This window comes from Oreochromis niloticus, linkage group LG19 (genome assembly GCF_001858045.2).
Source record: "Oreochromis niloticus isolate F11D_XX linkage group LG19, O_niloticus_UMD_NMBU, whole genome shotgun sequence".
Taxonomy (NCBI): Eukaryota; Metazoa; Chordata; class Actinopteri; order Cichliformes; family Cichlidae; genus Oreochromis; species Oreochromis niloticus.
In genome coordinates, this window is record NC_031983.2 from 14,076,759 (window position 1) to 14,104,686 (window position 27,928).

General features: G+C 38.4%; 2 protein-coding genes across 4 annotated transcripts; one reads left to right on the forward strand and one right to left on the reverse strand.

Moving 5' to 3' along the window:
• Positions 1-1,314: 1,314 nt before the first annotated feature.
• On the reverse strand, positions 1,315-22,125 carry wdr25 (WD repeat domain 25). Of its 2 annotated transcripts, none has more exons than XM_003453250.5 (7): positions 21,985-22,125; positions 20,596-21,308; positions 15,067-15,214; positions 6,220-6,350; positions 4,758-4,928; positions 4,015-4,155; positions 1,315-1,800 (listed from the first exon to the last, which is right to left on the reverse strand). In XM_003453250.5, the coding sequence occupies exons 2-7, from the start codon at positions 21,292-21,294 to the stop codon at positions 1,579-1,581; spliced, it is 1,512 nt and encodes a 503-aa protein (XP_003453298.2). In that variant the 5' UTR covers positions 21,295-21,308; positions 21,985-22,125; the 3' UTR covers positions 1,315-1,578. The 2 variants fall into 2 exon arrangements, with proteins under 2 accessions (XP_003453298.2, XP_019204670.1); XM_019349125.2 differs by having other exon boundaries at positions 20,596-21,381; positions 21,985-22,102.
• Positions 22,126-22,294: 169 nt separating this feature from the next.
• wars1 (tryptophanyl-tRNA synthetase 1) lies at positions 22,295-27,792 on the forward strand. 2 transcript variants are annotated; one of them, XM_003453218.4, is made up of 11 exons: positions 22,295-22,454; positions 22,773-22,889; positions 24,426-24,642; positions 24,756-24,864; positions 25,063-25,182; positions 25,366-25,548; positions 25,726-25,826; positions 25,938-26,050; positions 26,151-26,324; positions 26,407-26,547; positions 26,660-27,792. In XM_003453218.4, exons 2-11 carry the CDS (start codon positions 22,776-22,778, stop codon positions 26,816-26,818), a joined length of 1,431 nt encoding a protein of 476 aa, XP_003453266.1. In that variant the 5' UTR covers positions 22,295-22,454; positions 22,773-22,775; the 3' UTR covers positions 26,819-27,792. The 2 variants fall into 2 exon arrangements, with proteins under 2 accessions (XP_003453266.1, XP_019204648.1); XM_019349103.2 differs by having other exon boundaries at positions 22,302-22,454; positions 22,776-22,889; positions 26,660-27,529.
• The last annotated feature ends 136 nt before the right edge of the window (positions 27,793-27,928 follow it).

Genomic DNA, 27,928 nt, shown 5'->3' on the forward strand with positions numbered 1-27,928 from the left:
TGATACATTAATACTGCTTCTGCTCATTAAGGTCCTACTGCAGCCTTTCAATCTTTGACTGGGCCATTGCAACAACTTGATTCTTTTCTTTTTCAGCCATTCTGGTGCTGGTATGCTTGGGATCATTGTTGCATGGCCTGTCTGTCATCTGACAAAGATGGCTTCTTGTTTGACTCTAGAATACTGGTCGACTCATTGACTGTAAGCTCCTCAGGTTCAGTGGCTGCAAAGCGAGCCCAAATCATTACGCCTCCACCACCATGCTAATATGCTGTCTTTAGTTTTCACCAAACATGGCGCTCTGCAACATAGCCAAACTTCTCCACTTTAGTCCCATCTTTCTAGAGGGTATTGTTCCAGATGTCATCCTGCCATGTCATTTTTAGAGTAGCTCTTGGGCTTTTACTGAGGTGGTCGCACTTCCTGATCATTAACTCATCGGATTAACAGCACCTGGCTTCTACTTTATTTCCTATGAAAGTAGTAAGGGATAGTATGTTTTTCACAGGATGGTATTCTTCCTTCTTATTCTTACGGTGGACTATATATGTAGATGCAGATTAATTAAAAAAAACTGCTTTAAAAATCATTTAGGGGCCTTTTAAAGACAACTACAATGGCGCTTTCTGTATCATTAACTGAGGTAAAATAAGCATAGGCGTTACAAAACAGGGAAAACTATTTACACATTAGATTTTTCCCTATAAACAAGGATAAGGATGTTTCTACTATATATACTGAATGAAGATCACAAGCATCTGCACTTCAATGCTCTGCTGTTGACTGGCAGGACTCTGGGAGAACTTGGCAATGCTTTGACAGATGATGGCATATTTTTTTAGTTCTCTGGTTGTCTTTCTTTGATGCAGTGTGAAAGGAAATGTCATATCAGAGCCAGAGAGAAGAAAAGGGAATAAGAAAAGTGATGTGTATGCAGAATGTGGAATGAAAAACACTTCTGATTAAAAACCACCCAGAGAGATGTTTTTCTTTTTATTTTGACAAAACCTTGAAGACTACCGTGATGATGAAATCCCTTGCTGTATTTGGGGTGAAAGGCAGGACTATAAAAGCACTGGGGTGTTTTTGTGGGCATATGTGCAGCTAGACTACTTTTCCACCGCCTACGAATTTAGATAAAACCCATAACAATAGTTCACTCTTTGAACTCCTAACTGTAAAGAAGCTTCCTTTGATCTCATACAGTGTAACTTCAACTGATTTCATCTCAACCACCAAGATTACAGGATGTGAACAGATGGGATAAATATGAATAAAACGCTTAAAGTGAGATTTACACCATAGCGACTGAAATCAAGTTAGGTTTTTTTTTATTATGATATGAAAGCTTTGCAAGATAGTCAGTGTAAAAAATGTTTTCCAAAGGAATCAGTAGATAGTAGATTTGCTGACTTTCAGCATTTTTTGCCAAGTTCTTCTTATCTTTTGCCAAGAGATTATGAAAGCTATAGTCTTGAAGATAAATGTGCACATGACGTTTCTGTTTAATACAGTCTTCCATCTCATGGCCAACCTGCTACATTTTAAGTTTATAATCTCTTTGTTCATAGTCGGTTGTCAGTGCCAGACCTTGATCTCACCGCCCCAGTCACAAGTAGCCACAGTCGTAGGTAAGATGGGATGCTGAGACACACAAAGGCAGGGCTGGCTATGGGCACGGAGGGTGTGCAGCATGTGAGCTGTGTGATAGTCGTAGAAGTGAGCGGAGCCAGTGGAGCTCCCTGAGGCCAGGATAGTTCCATCCAGAGAAAAGCCACACTTTATTGCATATCCCTCCACCTAGAACAAAAAATATGTTACAATCCATTTATAGCGGCTCAGAGGAGATTTTAGAGAACTCATCAGAATCGTGTTGGCTCAACCTTCAGAACGAAAAGCAATTGTGACAGGGAAATCAAAGAACAGCTCTCATCCTCCTTTACCTGCATACAGTTAATGTCACAAATAACTGGGGAAAATCTACAGACAGAGTGCAGGCCCCCTGTGACTGCATACTGTTGATTTACACCTACAAACACTTGATTTGTGTAGACAGTTTAAGTGTAGTCTTGTTTTTGATGGACTGAACACTGACAAAGGATTACAGAAGGAAGCAGAATAACACTCTAACCTTTTAACTTTAAGTTGGGCTCATCTTCTTACTTAGCGATTTTCTTGTTTAAATTTTGAATGAAGTGTGAGTCTGTATCCACACCAACCCACTTTGGGTCGTCACTTTGCATAAGGAACCCCCAGAAATACTATCTCGTCAGGTGCTGTGGAATAGACAGAAAGTATTCGCAGCGCTACACTTGTTCCACATTTTGTCATGTTAAAACCTTGTTGAAATTCAACACACAATACCCCATAGTAACAATCAATTGACTCTACCATAGGTGGACTCCAGTGAAGTTATAGAAACATCTGACAGATAATCAGTGGAAACGGAACCCACCTGAGCTCAATTTTTCTTTTCATGTACATGTTATATTTTTTAAAATATGCAATAATTCCAAGCAATTATATTTCACTTTGTCATTATGGGGTAATTATTTGTAGAATTTGAGGTGAATATGAATTTCCGATCCCTGCTAAGTTGCCTTAGTTTTCAGGTATTGTACTTTATTTAGCTTGTGTCCCTAATCCTAGTTTATTGTCCTTCCTCCCTCTGTCCTTGCTTATGTCCTACAGTGTTCCCTTGTTTAGTTTGACTCCTATACCCATGTTCAGCAGGCATTTTTGGGTTGTTTCCTGATTTACTGCGATAGCTCTGTTTCTTTGGTGTCCTTTTTTGGATTTTACTTCCACTCTGTCCGATTGGCTTGATTACTTTCACCTGTCTCTCATTTCCCTCCTGTTTCCAATCCCCAATTAGTCCTTGTTCTATAAACAGTCCTGTCTCTGCCCCGTGTTTTTGTGAGATCCTGCTGTTGTTTTCTGCATTGGATGATTCCTAGACCCCTGCTTTGTGTATTTTTTGTCAATTTTGGACTTTGTGTTTTAAGCTGAATAAAAGCTCATTATTTCTTCATCTAAACTTTACTGTAATACAACTGGTTATTTCTTATGGCACAAAGCCCAGACTCAAGTGTGCATATTTTTACATAACAAGTGGTTTCAAATTATAGACTGCACCTGTGGAAAATAATGGGTTGCTACAGTTCATGCTCATTGTATTAAACTTCTTGTTGGAGTATGTAATGCTTCTGTTAAGACTAGATTAAAACATTGTCATCAATGATGTAGTACAGCAACTGGCTCACAATCCATCATAATTCACAGGTTATTGGCTGTAAAACGACAAATGTGAGCTTAACCTTGTGCACCATTTGAATGAAGACCCATTAAGTGATCATTGTGTCCTACCAATATGGTAGGAGGAGCAGATAAATTATGGATACGTCTGTTTTTTAGTCATCATAGCAACTAATTAGCAATTGGCTAATTACCAATGCTTTCAGTAATATAATCACAATAATGCAAAGGTTATTATAAGGTAATTATAAGAAACATCTGTCTCATTGTAGTATATAGTAAATAAAATACAAAATGCTTGTGAAACAAAAATCTCTAGGTCTTTTCTGCCACGTTGTTTCTTTTTTTGTTGATTTTTAGTGCTGTACCAGAAAGGGAAAAGCAAAAATGGACCTGGAATGTGTGATACCCATTTGTTTCCTGTCAATTATTGTAAACAACAGTCCAAATGCCACTCTAGCAGCGCTGCATTTTTCAGTGATATTTCAAATGTGCTGCCATATGCTGCTCCTGTTGCCTCCCTCAGTGGAACTGTTGTATTGTATTTGGTGGGTTTGTTTTTTGGGGAGGAAACACTGCTATGGATCTTGGTAAAGACAATAAAGCATGTAGGTTGCAATTAAAGATGTGTGGGGTGGGATGTTGCTGAAGTTGTATCTGTGTGTGTGTGTGTGTGTGTGTGTGTGTGTGTCTGTGTACATCTGACTGCAGTGCTATTCAGTATGGATTACGCCTGCGTAACCCCCAGTCGATACTGACCTTGTGTCCTTCGAACCGCCGCCTTTTGTTCATTCTATACGGCTGCTGGGAGGAGAAGACTGCTATGTAGTTCCCATTGGTCTGGGCAACAAAGGAGTCCTCCAGCGGGTGGAGAGCCAGGCTCGGGCACGTGTAACGCTCCTGGTGGCCAAATGAGCAGAAGAATGAGAAGGGAAATTAATTCACTATTTGACCTTTTCTTGTTATTACTTATGGTAAAGTCAGCTCCATGTTAACTAGTTCATTAAAAATAAAAAAAGTTTGGACAGAGGTATAAAGGTTTATGATCAATCCACTGTGTATATGTAGAAATATCCTTTTTATTTTGACCAATATGTTCAATCTATTCCAATGAGTACAGAGAATATACACTACAGTCACTTAATATATTGTCAAATAAATATATCATGAACTGCTGAAAAACTGTTTAGAATGAGAAATTATCCTGTACAAAAAAGCACAAAGGTTATTAAACATATTTTTTTAAAATAATCAGCTTAACAGAGCACAAAATTCCTCTAGCAGCATGTAACTGTCAAAATATGCCAGTTTTATATGCCTCATTAACAGCTTGTTTTTCACCGGAAGGTTAAACCAGTTGTGACAATCTACCTTAAATGTAATTTAACTGTTTAAATAAAAAAGTAGTCTCTTAAGATTATAAATTTAATTTCATATACCAGCCAAACCTCATGTAGTTAGACCTACTTTTTTTTTCTTTTTCACATACACAGATATCTTACATGGTAGATCTGGTTGGAGACTTTGGCTGTGGTCTCATAGTCCCAGGTAATGAGGGTGCGGTCTGCAGAGTCTCGGCTCACACAGTCAGAGCTTGTTATAAAAGTCACACCGCCTCTCAGAAAGAGTATGTCCAAGGTCTGCTGGATGCCGGCTTTGTAAACTTTCACCACCTGGTAACACACATACATATACACGGATGACCCGTAGAAGCACTCAGCATAGAAGAGAAATAAACAGGGGAGAGGAACATCTAGACCTCTGTCATTAAGGGGGAAAGGCAAGATAACAGCTCCATGTGTCCTTATTGCTGTAAAGACTTGCTGTCAAATGATGACAGAGTGCTCAGCAATGGAGAACATATATTTTGTGGTTTCAATCTGCAATAAAGCACCCTGAAGCATCAATTTATTGATGATTAATTACATTTTTAAAAAAGCTACACAGTGGATGGCTACCGGCTGTTCTGCACTGAGAAATTAACCTTTAACCCTTTACCTGCTATTAAAGCATCCTCTAACTTCATTTTTGGTATTTCAGTAATTATAAATCCATGTATATAGGTACATATATATATATATATATATATATATATATATACACATTAATGTAACAAGCACCTGTATATTAGACAAGCATATTTATTATAGCATATATGTATGAGCTAGATAGGGATAGGAATTAATTAGCATTTGCTTCCTCCTGCTTGTTTTTAAATGGGAAATAGTCAACTTTTTTTTCAATATGATATATTATTTGGCACTTATATGTTCAAAATAAAGATTTAATTGGCTGATTGAGTGACCTGCAACATAATGTGGCAGATCAGTCTCACAAATCCTTTCTGCTTCTTGAATCCATTTGGATATCAGCAAAATTATGACATAGGTGGCTGATTTAAATTTTTTATCCAATCCTGAATGGAACAGCTAACGGTTAAGAGTCACAGGCAGCCATAACGATACAGCCTTAACAACATATTTTCTAAGAATTGCTCTCTGTCTGCAACTTATACTAACACCTGCTAGCAGAAACATCTTCAGTGCATTAAGTCTAACCATGCAGGGGAACGATTCAGTTCGCCAAGTGAACATTCATGTAAGCATTCAGATTCTGAGGAAGTGAATAGGATTATCATATAAAACAGTCCATTAAGCTTAATAGCAATATTAGGTTGCAGCTTCACAGGAACAATTTATGCAGCCAGGATTGAATTAAAATTTGCTTTGAACAATTAGTGATATAACCTGCATTCTTCCTATGCATGCTGAAGCATTATCTAGAGGGTCATTGCACAAAGTGAAATATAGACTCGTATGTTTGTACTCATGTGAAACCGAGCGCGTAGCAGTGTTGAACTAAGAGGATGTGTTTTAACTGTATTCATTTAGATTTCTAAAGGTAAAAAAAACCCACGGAAAATTAAAATAATAAATCTACCGTAAGGAGGGTAATAAATTTGACCTTGCAGCTGCGAGAGTCCCACGCCTTGACTGCTGAACTGTAACCTCCACACAGGAAAACCTCCGGGTTGCTGGGATGCACGGCCGCACACATCACCTTAAACTCGTTGTCCACTTTCACTGTCGGCTGCCCTACAGACCGAAAAAAGAAAGACTGATTTAAAAAAACATGACAGAATTCTTGTGTTTGTGTATGCGTGTGTATGTTTACTATGAATAATTTACAACATCATGCTGCTAATGAGTGAATGCAGAAGTGTCAAGTTTGTCAAGATTGATTATAAACTACATTTCTTTAACTGAATGAATCATTATAGTTATTGTTATATTATTATTTTTATATTTGTGTCCACATTTATAAATGTCAAGATCTATACTTCAACTAAAAACTGAAAATTGCTGAATTATTGCTTAATTGATTCATTATCATTAAAATGCCACACACATAAAGACCAACTGATAAACTGAGAAGATGGCTGGACGATTAATCACTAATCATTAATCTGGTATCAAAAACACACATAAATAAAGGCTCAACAATAAATCTGAGTAAATACAGACTATTTACTTTCTGCTTGATTGTCCCAAAACAAGCAAAAAGTAAAGAGACTATATGAATTAAGGTAAATGGCAGGAATTTTCTTTCTCAGCTGTCAAAGCCAAACTAAACACAGCATACATTTTAGCTGCATTACCCCACACATGCAACATTTCCAGATACTTCTCTTTGGTTTATTAATTGAGCACATTTTGAGGATCCAGTTTCAGTTCCAGTGACACATGCATTACATTTGTGAGCATTAAACTCTGAGTGTAATGTAGGGCCAGGGGAATGATGGGAGAGTAAAGGAAAGAAAAGATTTCCAGGCAGGGACAAGTTTAATACAAACTCACACAAGAGCGTGGAGAGTGTGTTTCAAAATGATTAACCCTAATTCTCCTGAACCAAGAATCTTCATTTTGCCACTGCTACAAAAAATGCATTATGGTCAGAACTACCCAATTATGATAATGCATTGTTAATAGTATAAGTATAGTATTAACAGAAACAACAGAATCCTAGCTTTCCATAGGGTGGGGGCACCAAATAGCCCAAAGCTGTTGGGTGTCTGTAATCAAGCATGAGCCTAATAGTGAGCTACAACTGACTGTGAGGTGAGGCGTCCACAGAGCTACATTAAAAACTATTCATTTTGCAATGTGGACAGGGGACTGAAAAAGCCATCTTTCAATTCCATTTATTCAGCTTTTATTTTGGCAGTCTGTCAGGCTGTTTGAACTGAAAGACAAATAATATCAGAAGATGTTTTTGATTTCAGTTATTTTATAATGGGATCCTAAAGATTTCAGTTGCTTTCATGATATAAATGTAACACACAGGTTTAGTAAAAATAAATGACAACTAGAATCAAAGACTGATTAAAGAAACATTCTAAATAAATGAGAATAAATGCAGAAATTGAAGATGATAAGCCTGGTGGTTGTGGAAATCCTATAAGCCTTCCTCATCACTTCACACTGTCAAAAATTACACATGCTATGTATGTACTTTAATTTTAGATATGCTTGCTGCCACATGTAAATACTTGTACAGATGTGTAGATTTCATATATTTTAAAATTAAAGATGGACTAAGCCAACAAGATGTTCCCCATTGATTAGTGGATTCCTGGTTTGAAGGCTCCAGATCAGCTTTTTGCATTGATAAAACCTAGTGTCACGAGCAGGGGCGACGATCTGGCTAAGAAACCGAGGACGCTTCACACTCAGGCAGGAGCCTTTTTTCAATCACAGGGTAGGCATGCCTAAATTATACCCTGCTCTATAGTTTACTCTGAAGTAGAACCTAACTTACAACATGAACATCATGTTGCATTAAGCAAGACTTAAAATTACCAATTGAGACCATAAACTCAAGTTTTTTACTAAGGTCATAAATCTAGTGAGCAGTGGGATCATTTTCTCACAAACTTACATAAAGTCAGTTTACTTCTATTAACTACTCAAGAATCCACTTTCAAGGCATTTCTATATTGTTTTCATCTAGACATGGAGACTTGGTCTGTCTTTTATATACAGCCTGTATATAAAGAAAGATTTGTTTACAGTGTATCCTTTCACTGTGTCTAGACTCTGTCCATGTGACCTGAACATTGTGAATGTAGCATCAGCGCCGTGTGTGTTCTTCCTGTCTGCTGAAGAGCAGTGGTAATCCTCAGGATAGCACACTTTTTTTGTTGTAAATATCAAATGTAAATCAGAGTACTGTACCATGCAAGCTGTTTATTTCTTGCAGCATTGTTTGCTCATTTTCAGCCAACCTGCACTGTTGTTCAGTACAAAATCCTGCTAGTTTCTACCGATCAAAAACGTTGCAAAAGTGCACAACTTTCCTAAGTGATAGTTTTATATCTCTATTTCCAGACAGCGGCATTGTACACATGAGTTTCTGAGAGGATTTAAGCATCACTCGAGACAAAAAGATAAAACTGACAAAGATGTGATGTAGAGAAAAGAAACCCGAGTATAAAGTACTGTTTTGGCTAGAGGCTGCTTTATCTCAGTCAATTAAAAAATGTCATACTTAAACATAAAACAAAAACACCGAAGGGCTAAAATATAATTAAGCCTGACAGGGTGCAACCAAAAATTAGTTTCCTGGGAAAACGATGAAACAAGACTATGAGCCAGCAACTCTGTCAAAGGCTATGCAAAGTGGAGCACCTCAGGGCTCAATGGCTTCTCATTAATTCATCGAACAAACAACAAAGGCCACATCTAAAACAGTCTTAGGCAGTTAGCCCACAACAAAAACATACTTCATTATAGACTTGTTCCACAATATTCCCACCAAGACTTTTTAGAAGTGGGGAATGAGTCACAGCTAATAAACTGCACCAAAAATGGACCTTCTTTCCTTTTAATGGGGGACAAGTTCACTCACTCACGACTGCACTGGTCTGATCCAAAGTTTTAACAGGCAGTTTCATCAGGCTCACACTTCCTGCTTAATTGGCTTACCAACAGCGATATGCAGAAGATCTGTCATCGAGATTTAAACTCGTGTTTAGCAAGACAATGAGAAAACATTCTCCTCATAATAAATAGGGCCTCATCATGTTTTAATTAAGCAAGATTAATTAGCTCGCATGCGAGAGGTGATACGGGAGGACAGCAGTGATCTGTCCCTCCCTCGCAATAGTTTATTCTGTTGAAAGAACTGTGATCGCGCTGTAGTGCTGACAAACAGTGGATGACTTGGAGCAGAGGACATTAGGGATGACTGGGATAGCAGGGATGAGCCCTTCAGAGCAGAGAGAAGCAGCGAGTCTGCCTCATTATGGGACTCACCAAAGCCGGTGCTGTCTTTGCACTTATGCAGAGGTTAGGAAACACATTATTCAGTCTGACACGCCACATCCCAAAAAATGTTTTGGATGTAGACTTAATAAGCTGTATTTTTGACTGTTTTATTTTTATATTTTTCATTTCAACCATGCCCTCAGACTTGATAGAAAAGGTAGCAAAATCCTTAAATAACTGTGCATGATTTATTAATTTAATCCTAATTTAAAAAAATTAATGTACTTCCTTCAACACTGCATTGTAGGTTTCATTAACCAAGACAGCTTTAGCTAAAGTGAGCCAATGCTTAGTTAATCATTGTGACGTAGTACTGGAAGCAATGACAAAAACTAAACTTAAACCTAGTGTTTAAATGAAAATAGGAAAAACTGTTCTCACAAATTTCGTGTCATAGCTGACATACTATGCTTACTCTCTGCACCACGTTTTTTCTACCTACACTGCTTTTCAGGTCAAAATAATCCTTATTTTTCTTAATGGGCCTTGAAACAGCTCCTCAGCTCATCTTCTGAATCAAGCAAGTTGTTTTAAGCCAAGGTTGCAAAGACGAAGAATGAAGACCTTTCAACTTCAGCGCTAAGCTTCAACTTCACTAACACCATGCACATATGAACAAAAGATTAAAATTTGGCAACAATTTGACAATCTTTCCCTCGATATTTTAACTCTGGATATGTTTCTGTGATCTTGTTTTTAATTAATACTATGTCTATGCTTTATCCTCTTTTTTAGCTGTCAGGTTATGTTGGTGACAAGTTAATTGACTAAACGCTGTAGTTAAAAGCAGAACATCTCGAATGGCAGGAAAGAAGCTCAAAAATAGAAAGAAATGAAGTAATGAGAAACAGCAAAATACTGCACACTAAACGCTGGGAACGCTCCCCTCTCCGTGTTGGCTGCTTTTGAATGCCACCACCACGGAAGCTCATACAAAGCCTCCAAGTCCTTTACTTTTCTTGACTAGTGCATGGGCGTTAATGTAAGTTAGAAATGCTGTGATGTGGGTTTTATTCTTTGTTTTTTGAAGGAAAGCTCTTTTGTTTTATTTTCTTTGGGGGGGGGGACTATATAAAGCCTGTGTTGACCTAGCAGGTTGCTACTCTAAAATGAAGCTTTCAAAGTAGGTCAAAATACTGGTGGCATTTAGAGGAAATAATACTGCGGGTGTGTGCTTTTGCATTCATTGCCTCTTGGTGTGCAACGCTTGAGGCTCCTGTGATTATACAGTAACGCGGTGGTGGTTAATTCTTGGTACGTGCAAATGAAGTCTAATGAACTGAAAATGTTGAAGAAAATATTCCAGTGGAATAAAAATGTGTGAAAGAATGCTGAAAGATGGGGTTTTTTGTACTGTAATACTGTAAAAGTCTCTCTATTTATTTATTTATATATGATGAAAGAAATAAGAGCACTGACTGCAAAATCAGACTTTTTGTTAACCTGTGTGCAAGCTACTACTTCTTCCCTTTCTTTCCTTATTCATGAAAATGTGCATTTATTCATTGATCTAACTTTTTCAAATGTACCCAGCGTGACAGTGTGGGTTACATGGATTGCATGGCTGGAGAAGAAATTTCAGCATCTAAGCTGTGTTTTGAAAACCAGAAAGATTTTCTGTTGCATGACCCCCAGACTCCAATCCCCAGTGTGACTCAATAATTTAGTTTTGCACTATTGGCCCTTGTAATTCAGTCTGGAGAAAAAAAAAGCCTGCCCGTGGCACTAATGTGAAACTCCATCTCACAACCAACCTATTACTGAAGCTTCCACCTGGGTTTATCAAATAAGGTAATGCAAACCCAAACTGAGCTGGAAGGGCACTACAAAAGACAACTATTTAGTATTATTGCTTTTCTCTGATCTAATTTTGTTTCTTTTTTCTTGCATGAAATGACACAGCAACTTGTGGGAGAATGTAGATAGGTGAACATCACCGTCATCAGACGATCGGCTTTTCTGAAGACGGTCGTTAGAGTGCGTACAACAGCTGCGGCTTCACACTAATGCCATCCATACTTAATTAACTTATTCCACTATTCAGCATCTCTGACTTTAAAAAGTCCTCTTTATCTTACATTCCTCTCCTCAGTTTCTCTTTTAGCATTATGCCACTTAACCTACTCTCCTTCCCTATATCGTTTTCACCCCAAGCTATTGCTATTCAGCTGTGACAGCTTGCCTTGGCCCGCTGGGAGTGGGTATAAGGTTCTACAAATTAAATTGGACACAGAAACAACTGCAAAGGTTTGCAAGGAAAAATGGGTCCACATACTATTCTGAACACACAGGCATGGGAAATTACTTTTCTTTGCAAACATAATGATTAGTGCAGCACTGAGGGTAGATATGCAGTGGTGAAATGATGAGTCAGATGTCCATGAAGACTCTCGCTGTTTATTCAAGGACGAGTACACCTCTGCAAAGAGAGCTCAATTGAACACAAAAGCTCCAACTGCTTTTCCTGTTACGGCTAAGAGGATCTGCATTACCGTGAAGAGCATAAAGATCACATTTATCATGATTAGAGTATGCCATCACAAACACTCAAGCTTTCTGAGTATCCCATCAGCCAGTCTAGTATTGATATATAGGCTGCATGAATGGCGACGGGGGTGCTGGTAGAATAACTAAGCTAAAACCTCGGTGAGTTGTGAGTGCCATATATTTCAGAAAACCATTTGATGTGAAGAGAACTCAAACCCCGTATGTTGGAGTCTGTTTAACATATTATGAGGGAAATTATGCATGTAGCTTAATCCATGTGCTCTTTTCACTGCCAGAATATGATTTGCTTTAAAGTGTTCGTGACTTGGTCTGAGCTCCACCACATCTGTAGTGCAGGAACTGGTCTGGAATTCCCAACTCTCACATTAATATTCAGCTAAACTGAATTTTCTTCATCACACGCTGCAATGGGAATGCAGCCTTATTGCGCTCTCACGCAGATCTTCATCCTTAAAATCGATATGTTTTTTTTCCATCTTCAAATTAATAAATAATACTAATTGCAGGAATGAGAAGAAGAATAAATAAAATGCTATTTTGGCTGCTGCAGGACTCATTCGTGAGGGCTCTGTGGAAGTCTGACATTACTACAAAGCTATTAGTTAGATGACAGTGCCAATCAAGCTATTGGCTGCATATGACCAAAAGCATTTGTTTGTTTATGGTTTTGGTTAGAGACGATCCAGTATAAGGTCATGGTAGCTGCTCCTGTGGTGATGTATCCATTATTGATCCACTTCCTGGAGCTGTCTGTGTGTTTAATGGGCTGCCCAAGCTATTATCCGTAGGCTTTATTGACAGTATTGACAGACAAGCTTAGAGGGGAAGTGAAAACGGCAGCAAGTCATCATTGCCATGTGTTGACCCTAGGGACGCAGATGCCATGGGGGCTTCAAAGAAATTTTTTCTCTCTCTCTCTCTCTGGACAGATACAAGGAATTTGAGAACATTCATGGTAACTATTCTTATTGTTCAATAAGCAGTCTTACTGTGGCAGACTGTTTATATGACTTACTATCATCTTTACTGCCATGCTTGTATCGATAGATAAAAAGATAGACGGATATAATTCTATTTTAGATTTTCATTTGAGACATCTGCCTCCCACCTGAATGAAACAGTCTACAGGCATTCAATATACAGTCACGTCCACTTTATTAGGTACACTTTGCTGAACTGCATTAATTCTTCATGGCATAGATTGAGCAAGGTGCTGTAAACAGTCCTCGGGGATTTTGGTTCATCCTGACAAGATAGTATCAAACAGTTGACATATCCATGATGTGAATCTCCCATTCCACCACATAACAAAGGTGCTCTGTTGGATTGAGATCAGGTGACCGCGGAGGCTATTTGAGTACAATGACCTTGCAGTTACGCTCAAGAACATAGTTTCAGATGATTTGAGCTTTGTGACATGGCACAATATCATTATCAGAAAATGGGTACACTGTGATCACAAGTACTCAGGCAGACTGTGGCGCGTTCAATTACTACAAAGTGGCTCAAAGTGCAAAAAAATCACAAAGCAGTATGGCCATTCTCATCTGAACTCTGGCATCAACAAAGCATTTTCAACCTGCCGCTTACTGGTTATTTTCTCTTTTTGGATCATTCTCTGTAACCTGTAGAGATGGCTGTATGGGAGAATCCCAGTAGATCAGCCATTTCTAAAATGCTCAGAGCAGCATGATGTTCAATTTAGATTTCAGCATGTCATCTTGCTGTTTACATGCTTAAATGCACTGAGTCACTGCAATGTAATTTGCTGATTATGTATTTTGTTTTAAAGCAATTGAACAGGTATACCTAATGTAGTGGGCTGAGAATATAGTCCCACTGTAGATTTTTAGGCTGATTTGCAGCAAACCAACTAAAGTAAATGTATTATTCTTGCAAATTATTCACAACTTTGTTTTTAATATGTATCACTTCTACTATACCATAGCACTCAAAGCGCTTTATACAATGTACCTCATTCACCCATTCACACCCATTCATACAAGCACTTTCATCTATGTCTAATGCTTCTGACATTCACACACATTCATAGTCCGATGGATGCATCGCAACTTAAGGGTTAGTGTCTTGCCCAAGGCATGCAGATGGCGCAGCCAGCGATCGAACCACCAACAACCAAAGTTCCAACTAGTAGATGCTAGCAAGCTCCTGAGCTACAGCCAAATTCTGTGTTAAAGTCCCAAATGTGTAACTTAATGAGCTGACATGAATTAAAGTGGATTTTGGTAAATCATAATAGTTATCGGCAGCACTGACCAACATGTAGTTGCATTTCTGAGGGTGTGCAGGTCAGGTTATGTTGTAGAGTTCAGAGGGGTTTGTGGTTACGTCGTAAGTTATGACGTAGATTTCCAGCTAAAGCATAAATTGGGCATTAAAACGAAATACCTGTTATTTTATTTTGATATTAAAAGGCAAGAAAGCAGCATTTCTTGGCTGTGCTTGGAGACATCTTTGCAGAGACATTTGCTCGAGGAATTCAGATTTCAAAGGTTGTCCCTGAAATGAGTCACAACTATAGAGAGAGAGTCAGAGACAGAGAGAGAAGTAGCTCTGCAATTCATACAATGGGCTCATAACAGATTCTGGAGGCTCAAGGCAATTTAAATTTACTCCACACATAAATTACTACACTGACTTTAAATCAGAGTTTGAGAAACAATAAATGTGCATGAAGTGAAATTGCACAGGCGTTTTGTTGTCCCACAACATCAGCAATGTGGTTGGAGAAAAATATCTAATCAAAAAAAGGCTCACACTTTAAGCCAATTAAGTAAATGTAATATACACACCACAGTCGTTCTGCCTGTGTATGGGAACATCCAAAATTATAGCTCGTGTTGAGTTTGGTTCAGGGGAAAAATCACAGTGATATACTTGAAAAAGTAAATCCAGTGGTTTGTTATTTGACATTTGGTTCTTCAGAACTACAGAAAGAAATGCTGCTGCTGCTCACCCGTCTCCACGTCAGTGATCACAGCCGTGTTGTCAAATGAGCCGGTGAGAAAGTGTCGCCCGCAGGGGGTCCAACAGGCGTCGCGCACAGCTCCCGAATGGCAGGTGTAAACCCTGAGGCATCGCCCGCTCTCTGCTGCATCCCACACCTGCCAGACATGGGCACATCGCATCACGCCAAAGTCACAAATTTATCCAGACTGCAGTCTTTTTTGTTGGTTTTTCACCGACTGTGCACAAGATTAAGACAGTTCAGGAATAAAGACTCAAAGGCCAAGAACTGACTGCATGAATTTCTAAGAGTTCAAAATCCATAATCAATAGGTTGTGCTCAGTCTTTAGGGGTTGTTTTAAATGATCACATATATAGAGATATACATATACATATACATATACATAAAGAACAAGGAAATACATCAGAGGTTTTGGCATGCAGTGCTTTCCCTCCACATCAAGGAGATGGAAGCCTAGGTCATCAGATCTAATTGACATTCAAAGAAAACTTTAGACAAATATTCAGTTAACTTCCTGTCAATTTATCATTCTAGAGAGGTTTAGCTCAGTTATGAAATTCAAAACCAAGCTATGTATTATGTGACAAAACAATCTATTAGTTACGTTTAATAGTAATGAAGGTGAAAAATGTTATTACTGTTATTGAAAATGATAAAATAAGCCAAAAGTTGTTTTTTTACTTTTCTTTTTTATGTGTGTATATAACAAATATTAAATAAGTATGGAACTGTGAGCACATAACTACAAATGGATACATGGAATATATGTAGCATGGGTTTATGGTATATGTACATCAATGCTCAAGTGTTTCTTTTTTCTTTTTTAACTGACTGCACTTGTTTGACTTTTGTCTGATTTGGACAAAGCCTTAAAGCAGCTTTAAAGCTGCAGGTTTTGAGGAATTTTACAAACCTAAAATATTCTGTGTGTCCTTTGGAACTCAAACTCTTTTTCTGTGTGAAGTCTCCTCAAACCTGAGAAAGATTTAATATAAGCCACTCTCACCTCACTTCCATTGTAATGAAATGAAATGATCAGCTGGAAAAACTAGGAAAAACGTCCATACAAATCGGGTCTGTCTGTAGGATTTTAAGGGAGAAACAGCCTTTCTAATGAATTAATCAAACTAATTACCTCTGAGTGGGCCTATAAATCAATTCCCACTGGGCTGTAATGGCTTTAATGCTTTGGTATTGTCAGAGTTTACTCTGATAAAAAACAGAGCAGGAGAGAAAAGCTCCCAGCTGCCTCCTGTTTGTCATGGCGGTCATGACTACACACCGTGACACCTTGTGGGTTTGAAATACGATATCATGGTGAAAATGTGGCGTGTAAATAAAGGAGGTGGTAATTACCCACACTGCTCAAGCGATGTCTTCAGTCAAAGTGATGGCTTTCAAAAAGTTCACTTGGCAAAATCACTATTATAAAATGTCTTTCATAAAAGTTCCAGATGATAAAGTATGATTTTCTCCTAGACATGCTGAAAGAAAAACGGTTCTCACTGAAGCCCAGCTTGAAATCCAATGGGTGGTCTGGACTGGTGCCCACTGAGGTGAGATGCTGTACTAGTGATGAAGTATTTTTTGGGCTCCCGAGCATTGCCAGGGCCACAGAGGAAATTTTAAGATCTATGGAGCACTGCAGATCCCTCTGTGCTTCTCTCTGTGTTTCATTATTAAATACGACTCTTCTATGCAGCACATGAAACACAGTAAAAACTACTGTACCACAGCTCCCACAGGACACAAAGAAGACAGATGGACAGAGAAGAGCGACATCTGAATCCAGCAGACAGAAGTCTGACAAACAGAATGCTAGAGATGCCTCCAGGGTGGGGAAAAAAGTAGCAGAGAGAGAGAAACAGAGGCATGTTTTTAATTGAAATAAACTAAATATCGACATGATGCATCTGTTAGGAATTACTCCCATTCACTGTGCAACACTATAAGCCTCTTCTCTGTATGATCTTCCGCTTAGGGAAACACTGCCATCTGAAGGTAGCATGGAAATCTAAGAGAAAAACAACTGATAACAACATAAACTGACCAAAAAGCTGAAGAGTATTAAACCAAACATACTTCTACATAACAACAGCTTCAGCTCTGTGAATGACAGCAGTGATGATATACAGCATAACAAAACAATTCATTGCACACAGCTGCATTAATCCAATACCGAGCGAGACTTGTGCATCAGTGAAAACGAGTGCTTGTTTATTTGCATCCCCTTTAATTTCACCGGCCACTTAACAGACATGCAGAGCGGATCCCTGCAAATGACTCATTGGGGTAATCTGCTTCCTAAATGACTCTTGGTAATTAAAACTAAATTGGTATTCGTGTTATCAACATAAAACGGCTGCTTTACACCTGCCGTAGCCATGGTGACATCAGCTCCAAACCAGCTGGGATAATAATAATAGTAGTCTGACAGACAGGACTGAACAACACAAGTCAGGAACCAAAAGCATGTCAGTGAAGGAACTTGAGTACAGAGAGGTGAATGTTAGGATTTCATTCATTATGTCCTTCCTCTGAATTAAGCCAGACTAGTAAACAATAGCTGTGGTCAAAGTGCTGAAAGCCATAAAAGATATTAAATTATGTCAATTAATAATAATGTGCAATAAGAAAATAGATACCGCATTAGCAACGTGTCATTTTCAACAGTTTTCCTGTTACTTTCAACACCAGGACACCCCAGAGAGTGTTACTGTTTCTCTGGCAGTTAACACTTCCCAAACAAAAAAAGCAGGTTTTTCTAATCTGAAGTTGTCCGTAGACAAAATACGCCATTTTTTGTTTGGCAGTATGTACTGTCCCCTGCTGTGATCTGCTACACCCCCGTCCCCTAATACACTTGCACTACTTTATAGGTTGATTTGTTTCATATACTTGTGTCTTGTGCTGTGTTGTGTGTTGTTGGATGTGTTTTGTGTGATAATGTTGCCACTGATTGTGTAAACGGTGGTTTCACTTGCATTTTGAGTTGAATTTGTCAAAAAAGACAACGCACAGTAAACAAAGATACAGATTAATCAAACTAATCAATTTTGTATAATTGTGATTACTGTTTTCTGTTTTTCTATATATGTCTTGATTTGATTTTTTTAATATGACAATCGTAAAGTGAAAATCTGGAAAGGTTACAGCCCTAAACCAAATGATTGCCAGATCAATCGAGGAAATCCTGACAACTACTTTCTTTACTGATCAATTGAAATATTAAGTATTGAATATTCAATTAAGCATGTAGTGAGCAGTGAAATAATCAGTTCTATCTTGTAGTTATCTCAAACTACAGATAATTTTACCAAATAAAAAACATTTCTTTGAAGATTCACTGATTCATAGATTTTTGCAGAACTTGAAATTCAGACAGTTTGGTTTGATATGGAGCAGTGGAGCTCTGCACCATCACCACCATATCACAACAACTGCTTTGGAAAAGACCTGAATCTTAGTCCATCAATCTGTATATTTCAGAAGTGGTTACACAGGATACAGTTAGATAGCCATAGAGTGGGATTACTAAATTTTTATCAGTTGTATTGAAAAAATCTAAAAAATCTAAATATAAAATAACCCTATTTTTAAATGGGAGTAATGGAAGCTCCGGTATTGTTGCTATGCAAAACTGTATTTTCTATTAGAATTTTTTTAAGTACAGATACTTTTTTATTGATCATTCTTCTTTTCACTGAGTTTTTAAAATTATATTAAATGTAATTTAATTTAATTTAATATAATTCAAATATTTTTGGGAAAAAGACTTTTCTTCTCTACATAAAAAAATCAAATTACTATAAAAAAAATAGTTATCCTGGAAGTACCTGAATTTGTCAACAAATCTAAGGAAATATAATGAAATACTTATTTCATTTCATTATCTGATGTTGAAATTCCACATTTCAAAATGCTGTCACAGTCCTCGCCGATAAGTATGAGAACTTATTCTTCTATTTACTGGTTTCACAGAAAACGCCTGGTTAGACAGCCTGAGAGAAGAAGAGATAATCCATGCATACAAACAAACGGGTCTTCTCCTCCCCTCCTCTGCTAGTCTCCACCATCTGTTCCAAACAACCCTCTCCAGGTGCCAGAAGAGGTGGCTACCATACCGCTGCACTTGTAAGATTATGCAAATATAGTCATTCATATTTAAATCATTAATTATTCAAAATCCTCACAGGATATTGGGGCAGTATTTGATTTCATGATGTGACAGACATATTTAGTCGATAGCAGGCAGTTAGCTGCATTGCTTGACCTTTACAACAGGGAAATGACGGATTGTTTTCCTGGTGTGAACCAGAGAAAAGGAGGGGGAGGTAGAATACAAACAGTGAGATAAATCGGGAAGGAGAGACAGGAAGTCCCATGGGCCCTGACATATATTCAACACACAGTGACAGATATGATTCTAAAGAAAGTGATACATTGTACATTTATAAATTGAGGCAGTAGGGCAGACACTGTATCTCTTCCAATTACACTACATGTCAGGTAAGCAAGTATCCTCTTAGCTCTCGCAGCTTCAGCTTGCACGCTGGGTAAGTTCTGCTGTAGAGGTATGGACACAGTATACCCTCGTGGCAGATTAAACAACTTTTTTTGGATGAGTGATATATAGCCACATGAAAGCTGAAACCTGTCAACATAGCATTTTTCTCCAGTGGGCCACCAGGCCAGCAGATCGGACTTTTTATGGTGCCCACAAACAAAAGCCAATTTTTGATTCACTTATATACTGCTAGCTGAATCTATAAGCATATCGCATAATGTATTAGTAGATTTGTGTTTTTAGATTATAAATTTATATCAGAAAAAAATATATAACCTAAGCCTGAAATAGCACTTGCATGCCGCAGGTTTTGTTGCTTCAAAGAGAGATGGTGGATGGCTGCTGCTGCTCCCCTGACAAATTTAAATATCAGTTTATCTGCATAAATTTTAGCTTCTGCTTAATGCAGCTGTGGTTAGGAGCAGGTCACCTTTCTCACATGTAAGCTATCCACACAGATTGTGATTTTTATTGCCTCTTTAATGTGATAATATTGATGGTAAGAAAAAAACGCTCGTCAGTGAGGGTCCATTTCAGCCAGTTCACAGGTAAATCGATTGGTGGAAACAACATTACTGGTCCAAATGGGCCAGCAGCTAGCCAATCAACTTGACCGACATACTTTTTTACTGGCCCCAGGCTGTGGGGTTATTTGTTATGTTGAACCCTGCATAGTTTCTACGTTTCAATGTTTATGAAGCAGTTAGCTATAACTGGACCTGGAGCATCCCGAGAGTAAATAGCATATTTTATTCTATTTCTACTGAAATTCTATTCTGCTACAGACAGATAAGTGGGGAAATATAATGATTAATTTAATTGTATGAGACAGTTTAAATAAAAGAAAACAACACATCAGGTCTACATTATTTAAAGCATAGCACTACTGAAGTATTTCCACAGCTTCACTATTGTACATCATTTCTTAAACAAATGTAGCTTTCTTTACCTTGAAAGTCTTGTCTATGGAGGCAGACAGCAACAGATGGCTGACATGGGGCAAAGGACACCACTGCACTGTGTTGACTGGGCCCTCGTGGCCTCCCAGGCTCATCAGAAGCCTCCTGGGTATCCCTGCTGTGCTGGGCGTTTGAGCAAGATATGGCTTCAGTCTTGCTGACACATCTGAGAGAATCTGACTTTCTCTGGCCTGATTCCCTAGGACTTGCTCTGCTGGGTGCTTTAGCTCCACTCCTTCTGAAGTGGCAAGTCTCTTCCTCTTAGGGATATACGGTCTGACACCAGATGGGACAGTTTGCTGTCTTTTTGCCGAGTTCGCAGCATTGCCTAAACTTTGTGGCATGCATGGAAGAGCCTGCGGGGATGCCATCTCCCTCTGACTATCAGGCAAATTCAAAGAAATTTCAGTATTTCTAAAGTCTGCTGCACCTCCACATCTTCTTTTCGAGTTAGTAAAGCTCTGTGGCTGGGAGTGAGGATGGGGTGAAGACCTGCTTGTTTCTGCCATATTTTTATGATATTCCCACACTGTCTGGTCAGACACAAATCTTCCAGGGTAAGGTATAACCTTGACAATATTAGTATCTTGGTTTTCTTCTGTTTGAGCAGAATCTGTTGCTCCTTCTACTCTCTGATTCAAAGAATCATCCTCTGACTCTGAATCTTCATAGTCCACTAATGAAGACATCTTCACATGAAAATCTGAAAACAGAGGCACGAGTTGTTTCATTAGAGGCCCGACGGTGACATCTAGTGGCTACATGGAGTCCTGCACCTAAAGGTGGTAAACATACTTGTCACTCTTTAAAGGTTTGAACCTGCAACAGCAGCTTTTGGTTTTAAAATAATTTAACCTGGAATTTTAACAACAAATCTTAACATTTGTTTTGCTTTACCGACTATTTCTAAAATAACACCCCAGAGACCAGCTAAGGATACTAGTGGGGAACTATTCAGGTAAACAAGTTGCTGACCATTTTATTAATAACAAAAACGGACATGAAACGATGTTTCGGGAGATTCAGAATCATATGCGATGCTTTTTTAAAACCTAGCTGTTAGCATTACGTTTTAATTAAAGGTGATTACACAGGTGGACTGTCCAAAACAGAGACAGCAAAAGGCAGGTTTGTCAACTTCCCACCTTAGGATACCGTACAGTTACGGTCACGGCCACGCATGTATTGCTAATTGGAGGCATTTGACGTAAGAATTTTGTATTAATAACATCTAAATGACAAGCACTGGTCGTACCTTCCACCAAGTATAGCAAAAGTAGCTAACTATGATCGTTTGCCTCTATGTTTGGAAACTTAACAGAGACTATAAACACAGAAAGCTACCATTTGATTGTTGTTTGTATTCTTAATTATTGTACCTGTACTCTGCTGAAATAATCACTTTATCCGGCACAGAGCATGAATACAGTCACTCTTTAGGTTCAGCATCCCGCAAAACAATTCGAGTAAATGTAGCATTTCAGCATAAAAGTACTGTTACCATTTGCCAATTGAAATGAGACGCTCTCTTAATTTAAAAGCTCTTATTTTGAAAAAAGCCGGATCTGAAGTGACTGCCTCTCTCTTCCGACGTATTATATTTCTGTGCATTTAGTTAAACTCATGGGTTTCGTAGGAAATCGAACTGAAAATTATATATCAAAACTTATATGTGTAATATTCACGTAAGCGACTTCCCAAAGTAGTACTTTTTTCGCGTGGGTTAATTCACCGCGGAACCAATTAATAAGTTCGTTTGCCTGGGAAGACTTTCACCCAAACACTACATCACATAGGCTGATGCAAGTTGAATGAGTGAGCTGTCCACTGCGTGTGAAGAATACTGACGGTATACCGACTTGTCGCTATATTTAATCAGAAATAAAATGAGCTGGATATATGATACATGACTATATAAATTATTAAACATGACAGAATGAGTTAAGTGTAGTTTGTCTTTAGTATAGGACGATTCGCTAGCACTACCGGCTCTGCTGTTATTTTCGCATATGGCAGTTAACTCAGGTGCTGTTTAAGTATATACACAAATTCTGTAGAAGATAATTGGATTAGGTATAAAACTGATCCTTGTCTGAACATGTAACATTCCTTTATGACATGTATATTTGGATATGAACTATTTTTCACTTCATATTTTGCTGTGAAGAAGATGACAGACTGTCAAGGCGATGGCGAAGGAACCATGAGTCCCATGGAGCTTTTCGAGAAACTGAATGCTCAAGGAGAAAAAGTCAGATCCTTGAAATCGGCTAAAGCAGAGAAAGTGAGTGACACGTTTTTCCAGATTTACATTTCTATCACTGTGCAAATGCAAATTGTAATTCCAGGTTCACAGAAGGGGTGAACAGATGATTTTCCCGAACACTGTTTTCTATCATGACACACACTGATCATCAACAATATTAAAGTTACTCGCCACACTGGTCATCATTGATCAAAAATTTTGACTGGTATTCATGTGGAATGGATGTTACTTTGACATGTGCCACCGTTACACCACTATGGCAATATGGCAATGGCACTATTTGACCACTCCAATGAGCATTGGGGGGCCCATTCAAAAATATTATGATAGACAGCACATTAAATCCTCAGAGGTCTGGTGTCCATGCCTGTTTTGGCAGTAAAGGGAGGACCTCCTCCTGATGGGTGTATTGTAATTACATGTACTGTAATTCTGGCATTGCTCCTCATTTGCTAACAGTGGATATGTACAAATCTGTGCATAAATCATGAATATGAATGAACATTTCACAAACAAATCAGTGACTTACCCAATATTTTTATACCTGAAGTTGTCCACACTTACAGAAGAAATCCACTCACTTCACGAACACACAAATGGAAACCTGGTCTTTAAAATGACTACTGCCACTAATAATAATAATCATAGTTAATAATAATAATAATGATAATAATAATGTATTGTTATTATTAATATTATTGTTGTTGGTGTTGTTGCCTGTCGACCATTGTTTACAGTTTTCCAAAGCAACATGAGCCACACAATACACAGAATTATTATTGCATTTTTTTTTAACTCAATGTAAAGAAAACTAAATAGTTATGGAAAGCTGTAAGCTTTAACCTTTTAAACTTTTCCATTTCCCAATAATTTTATCTTTCATTAAAAAAACAACTTATATCAATGCTGGATGTCATCAATTATATCCTAATTTCTTGGCATCCCATGGATGCTGGAGAATCAGGAGAGTTTGTTTTTATGGGGGTTTTTTTGTTTGTTTGTTTTTTTGTTTTTTTATTGCAATGAATTTCTCATCTAGGGCCGAAAGATCACATGCTCCTTGTCCTCCACCTGTTTTCTTCTTTTTGTTGTAGTCTGTTTTCATATTAACTTTGAGTCCAAACTTTCTTTTTAATAACTTGAGCGTCTGGCTTTCTCCTCGGACTTCGGAAACCGTTTTTTATAGTCTGACTTTGTCCTTCTTTTTGCTTTAGTATTGCAGGCATCTTTCTCTCACTCTCTCCACTTCACCTTCAGGTATACATGCTTCCTTAGATAGAGAAATCAGGTGTGGCTGCATGCAGATTGCAGGCAGTGAACATGAGACAGTTGATTTAGAAGGATTCTTATTTACTGACTTACGCAGAGCAGTAAGAAAAAAATTGGCCAGTGTGTACAAGCCATAAATTCAACACTGATTTTGACGTCCAAACAGAATAAGAAGGGGTCCCACACACAAATATTAATTAAAAAAGCTATTGTTTCCACAACAGTTTGTCACTGTGTGTGTCATTGAGATATCTATCATCTAATATGATTGTTTTGGTTCCCCAGGCTGAAATCGATGCTGCTGTCCAGCTGCTGCTAAAGTTGAAAGTAGACTATAAACAGATGACGGGCCAAGATTATAAAGCAGGATGTCCACCATCAGAAAACCTGATTGTGTCAAACAATGGGCCTGCAGCAGATGACTGTGATGGAGAAGACTTAGTTGACCCGTGGAATGTTTCTGCCTCCAGCACCAAAGGAGTAGATTATGATAAACTCATAGGTGGGTTTTTCAATAAGCTTTAATTCTTCACTTCAAAAACTGTACTTCACTAATACAGTAATATGAGGTAATTTAAGCTGAATAATGGGCGAATGTGTGATGTCACTCCCTAGTGAGGTTTGGCAGCAGTAAAATTGATAAGGAGCTGTTGGAAAGAATAGAAAAAGTCTCGGGACAGAGAGCCCATCACTTCCTAAGAAGAGGAATCTTCTTCTCACACAGGTCAGCTTTCCATGGGTTTTGTTGTTTCTAATTTACCAACTTTTGTTGAAAAGATGGTCTTGCAAATGATTATATGGCACATCATCAGTAATGTTGAATCAGGGTTAATGTTTACTTGCTATTCCAAATGAAAACATAAAGATGGGAGTGTATGGAGAACACACATTGATAATTCCTTCCTATTACTGTTTCTGCCAGAGATATGCATCAGATCTTAGATGCGTATGAAAAGCACAAGTCCTTCTACCTTTACACCGGCAGAGGTCCGTCCTCAGAGGCCATGCACGTTGGTCACCTCATCCCTTTCATCTTTACCAAGTGAGTTCTACCTCTTAATTCTGTGATGTCAATGAAATGTAAAGCATTAAGTGGCTCTGTGACATCTCTCAGCCTGATCTCAATATTGTGTTCAATATCTAAAATTATTGATTCCAGGCTCAGTGAATTTTACATTTAGACTTTTAGACTAAGTTAAAACTGAAGGTAGCGTCCTCATTCCAGATGGCTTCAGGATGTGTTTGACATCCCCCTCGTGATCCAGATGACCGATGACGAGAAATACCTGTGGAAAGATCTCACACTTGAGGAATGCCATCGCTTCACTGTGGAAAATGCCAAGGACATCATCGCCTGTGGCTTTGATGTCAACAAGACCTTCATCTTCTCAGACCTTGACTACATGGGGTAAAATATGCCAAGAGACTATCTTTATATGTTTATCTGGTAGACCTTGGTGTTGACATTACTGTTTCAAAACAACTAAAAAAATAAAGAACTGTGTGTATATACCCATATTTTTTTTTTCCAATTCAGATGAATAGAAATGTTTTGATTGTCATTTCAATGTATTATTTACTGCAGTGCATCGCCTCAGTTCTACAGAAATGTGGTAAAGGTCCAGAAGCATGTGACATTTAACCAGGTTAAAGGCATCTTTGGCTTCACAGACAGCGACTGCATTGGTAAAATGACTGAAATGATGTCATCTAATCATTTATTTTACTTATAAGTGTGATTGTGTGATAACTTCTTGGTATCTAAGGGTATGTTTTGGGTTTTTTTAATATGTCCAGGAAAGATCAGTTTTCCAGCCATCCAGGCAGCTCCGTCCTTCAGTAGCTCGTTCCCGCAGATATTCGGCGGCAAAAAAGATGTACCGTGTCTCATTCCCTGTGCCATAGACCAGGTTAGGACGCCATTAAATCAATACGTAGCAACCCTAAATGTACAGGGGTGTTCACAGTATGCAGTTATTTATGTTCTTATCCGTCCTCTCACGTTCTCAGGACCCCTACTTCAGGATGACCCGTGATGTCGCTCCAAGGATCGGCCTCCTCAAACCAGCCCTGCTGCACTCCACTTTCTTCCCTGCCCTGCAGGGGGCGCAGACTAAGATGAGCGCCAGCGACCCCAACTCATCTATCTTCCTCACTGACACACCCAAGCAGATCAAAAACAAGGTGCTGCTCTTTACTCCTATTCAGATTCAAAATATCTGCGTTTGCTGTCTGATTTACTCTGACCTGTAATCATTTGTCGCAGGTTAACAAACATGCATTTTCGGGAGGAAAAGACACAGTGGAAGAGCACAGAAAGTATGGTGGCAACACAGAGGTGGATGTCTCTTTCTTGTACCTGACCTTCTTCCTGGAGGATGATGAAAAGCTGGAGAAGATAAAAGAGGTGAGGAAGTAGAATCTGAACTGTTTGTCAGTCCCTCCTTCCCTCATCCTCTTATTTGCCCTCTGCACACCCCTCTCATCTGCCTGTACTCATTCAATCCCTTCTTTTGCAGGACTACACAAGTGGGGCTCTATTAACAGGAGAACTGAAGAAGATTTTGATTGAGACTCTGCAGCCAATGATTGCCCAGCATCAAGAGAGGCGAAAACAAGTCACAGATGAGATGGTGCAGCAGTTCATGACACCTAGGCCTTTAAATTTTAAGTTCTAGCTTGCTTGGGCATGAGCAGTCAGGGTTCACCATGTGGTTAAGCTCAGTATAAGAACAAAAAAAGAATCCCGCTTTTTTTCCATTTGATGTCTTTTTAATGGGAAAGAAGGACAATTTCTCTTACAGTTTACAACCAAACTGGAGGTAAAAAAGAAAAAAAAAGAAAAATCGTAAATAGTAAATATAAATCACTGGAGTGATGAAATGCCTCTCTGTGTCAAACTAAGCATGGCATTGCCTGCACCTTCATGCTAATTCCCATTTGATTATTGACTTCCAGCACTACCAAATGTACCCATTTATTTTCACAATGTGTTACAGCTCTCTCAGGACTGGAAGACGATAAAAACAGAGTACTAACACATATCTCTAAAAACCGAACTACTATCATCAGTTAAGATATACATCCACTTTGTCTTTATTTACTTAAAAACAGCCTTCTGAACAATAATTGTAACTGTGTGATTATCAAAAGCGGTTGTGTTGTAACTTGTAATCAGGATCAGGCAGCATGTGAGGTGTATTATAAAAAGTCCATCTTATGAATAAACCTCAGTTTAAACATACATCACAAGTAGGATGTAAGTGTCTCAGTCATGGGAACCGAAGCAAATGTTTGTTGTTATCAGCAAGAGGGACGTCAGTCAAGGATGGTAGAAAATCTTCATCCAGCTTATTCTCACACAAAAATATTAAACGTCTTTAACAACAGCATCTTTTGAAATAATTTTTTATTTGAAAATGTTTTAATTAGAAGTAAAGCCATGATTTTTGCTTTTGTTTACTGAATTACACTCACCGCCTACTTCATTAGGTATGCCTCTTCGCAATTTCCTAATAACACAAATACCCAATCAGCCAATCGCATGGCAGCAACTCAATTCATTTAGAAATACATACATGGTCAAGAAGACCTGCTGAAGTTCAAACTGAGCATAAGCAAGAGGGGGAAAGGTAATTCGAGTGACTTTGAACGTGACTTAGTTGTTGGTGCCAAGTGGGCTGATCTGCGTATCTCAGCAACTGTTGATCTGTTGGTATTTTCCCCCTCAACTATCCAAGGTTTACAGGGAATTATACCCCGAGTGCCAATGCCTTGTTGATGCAAGA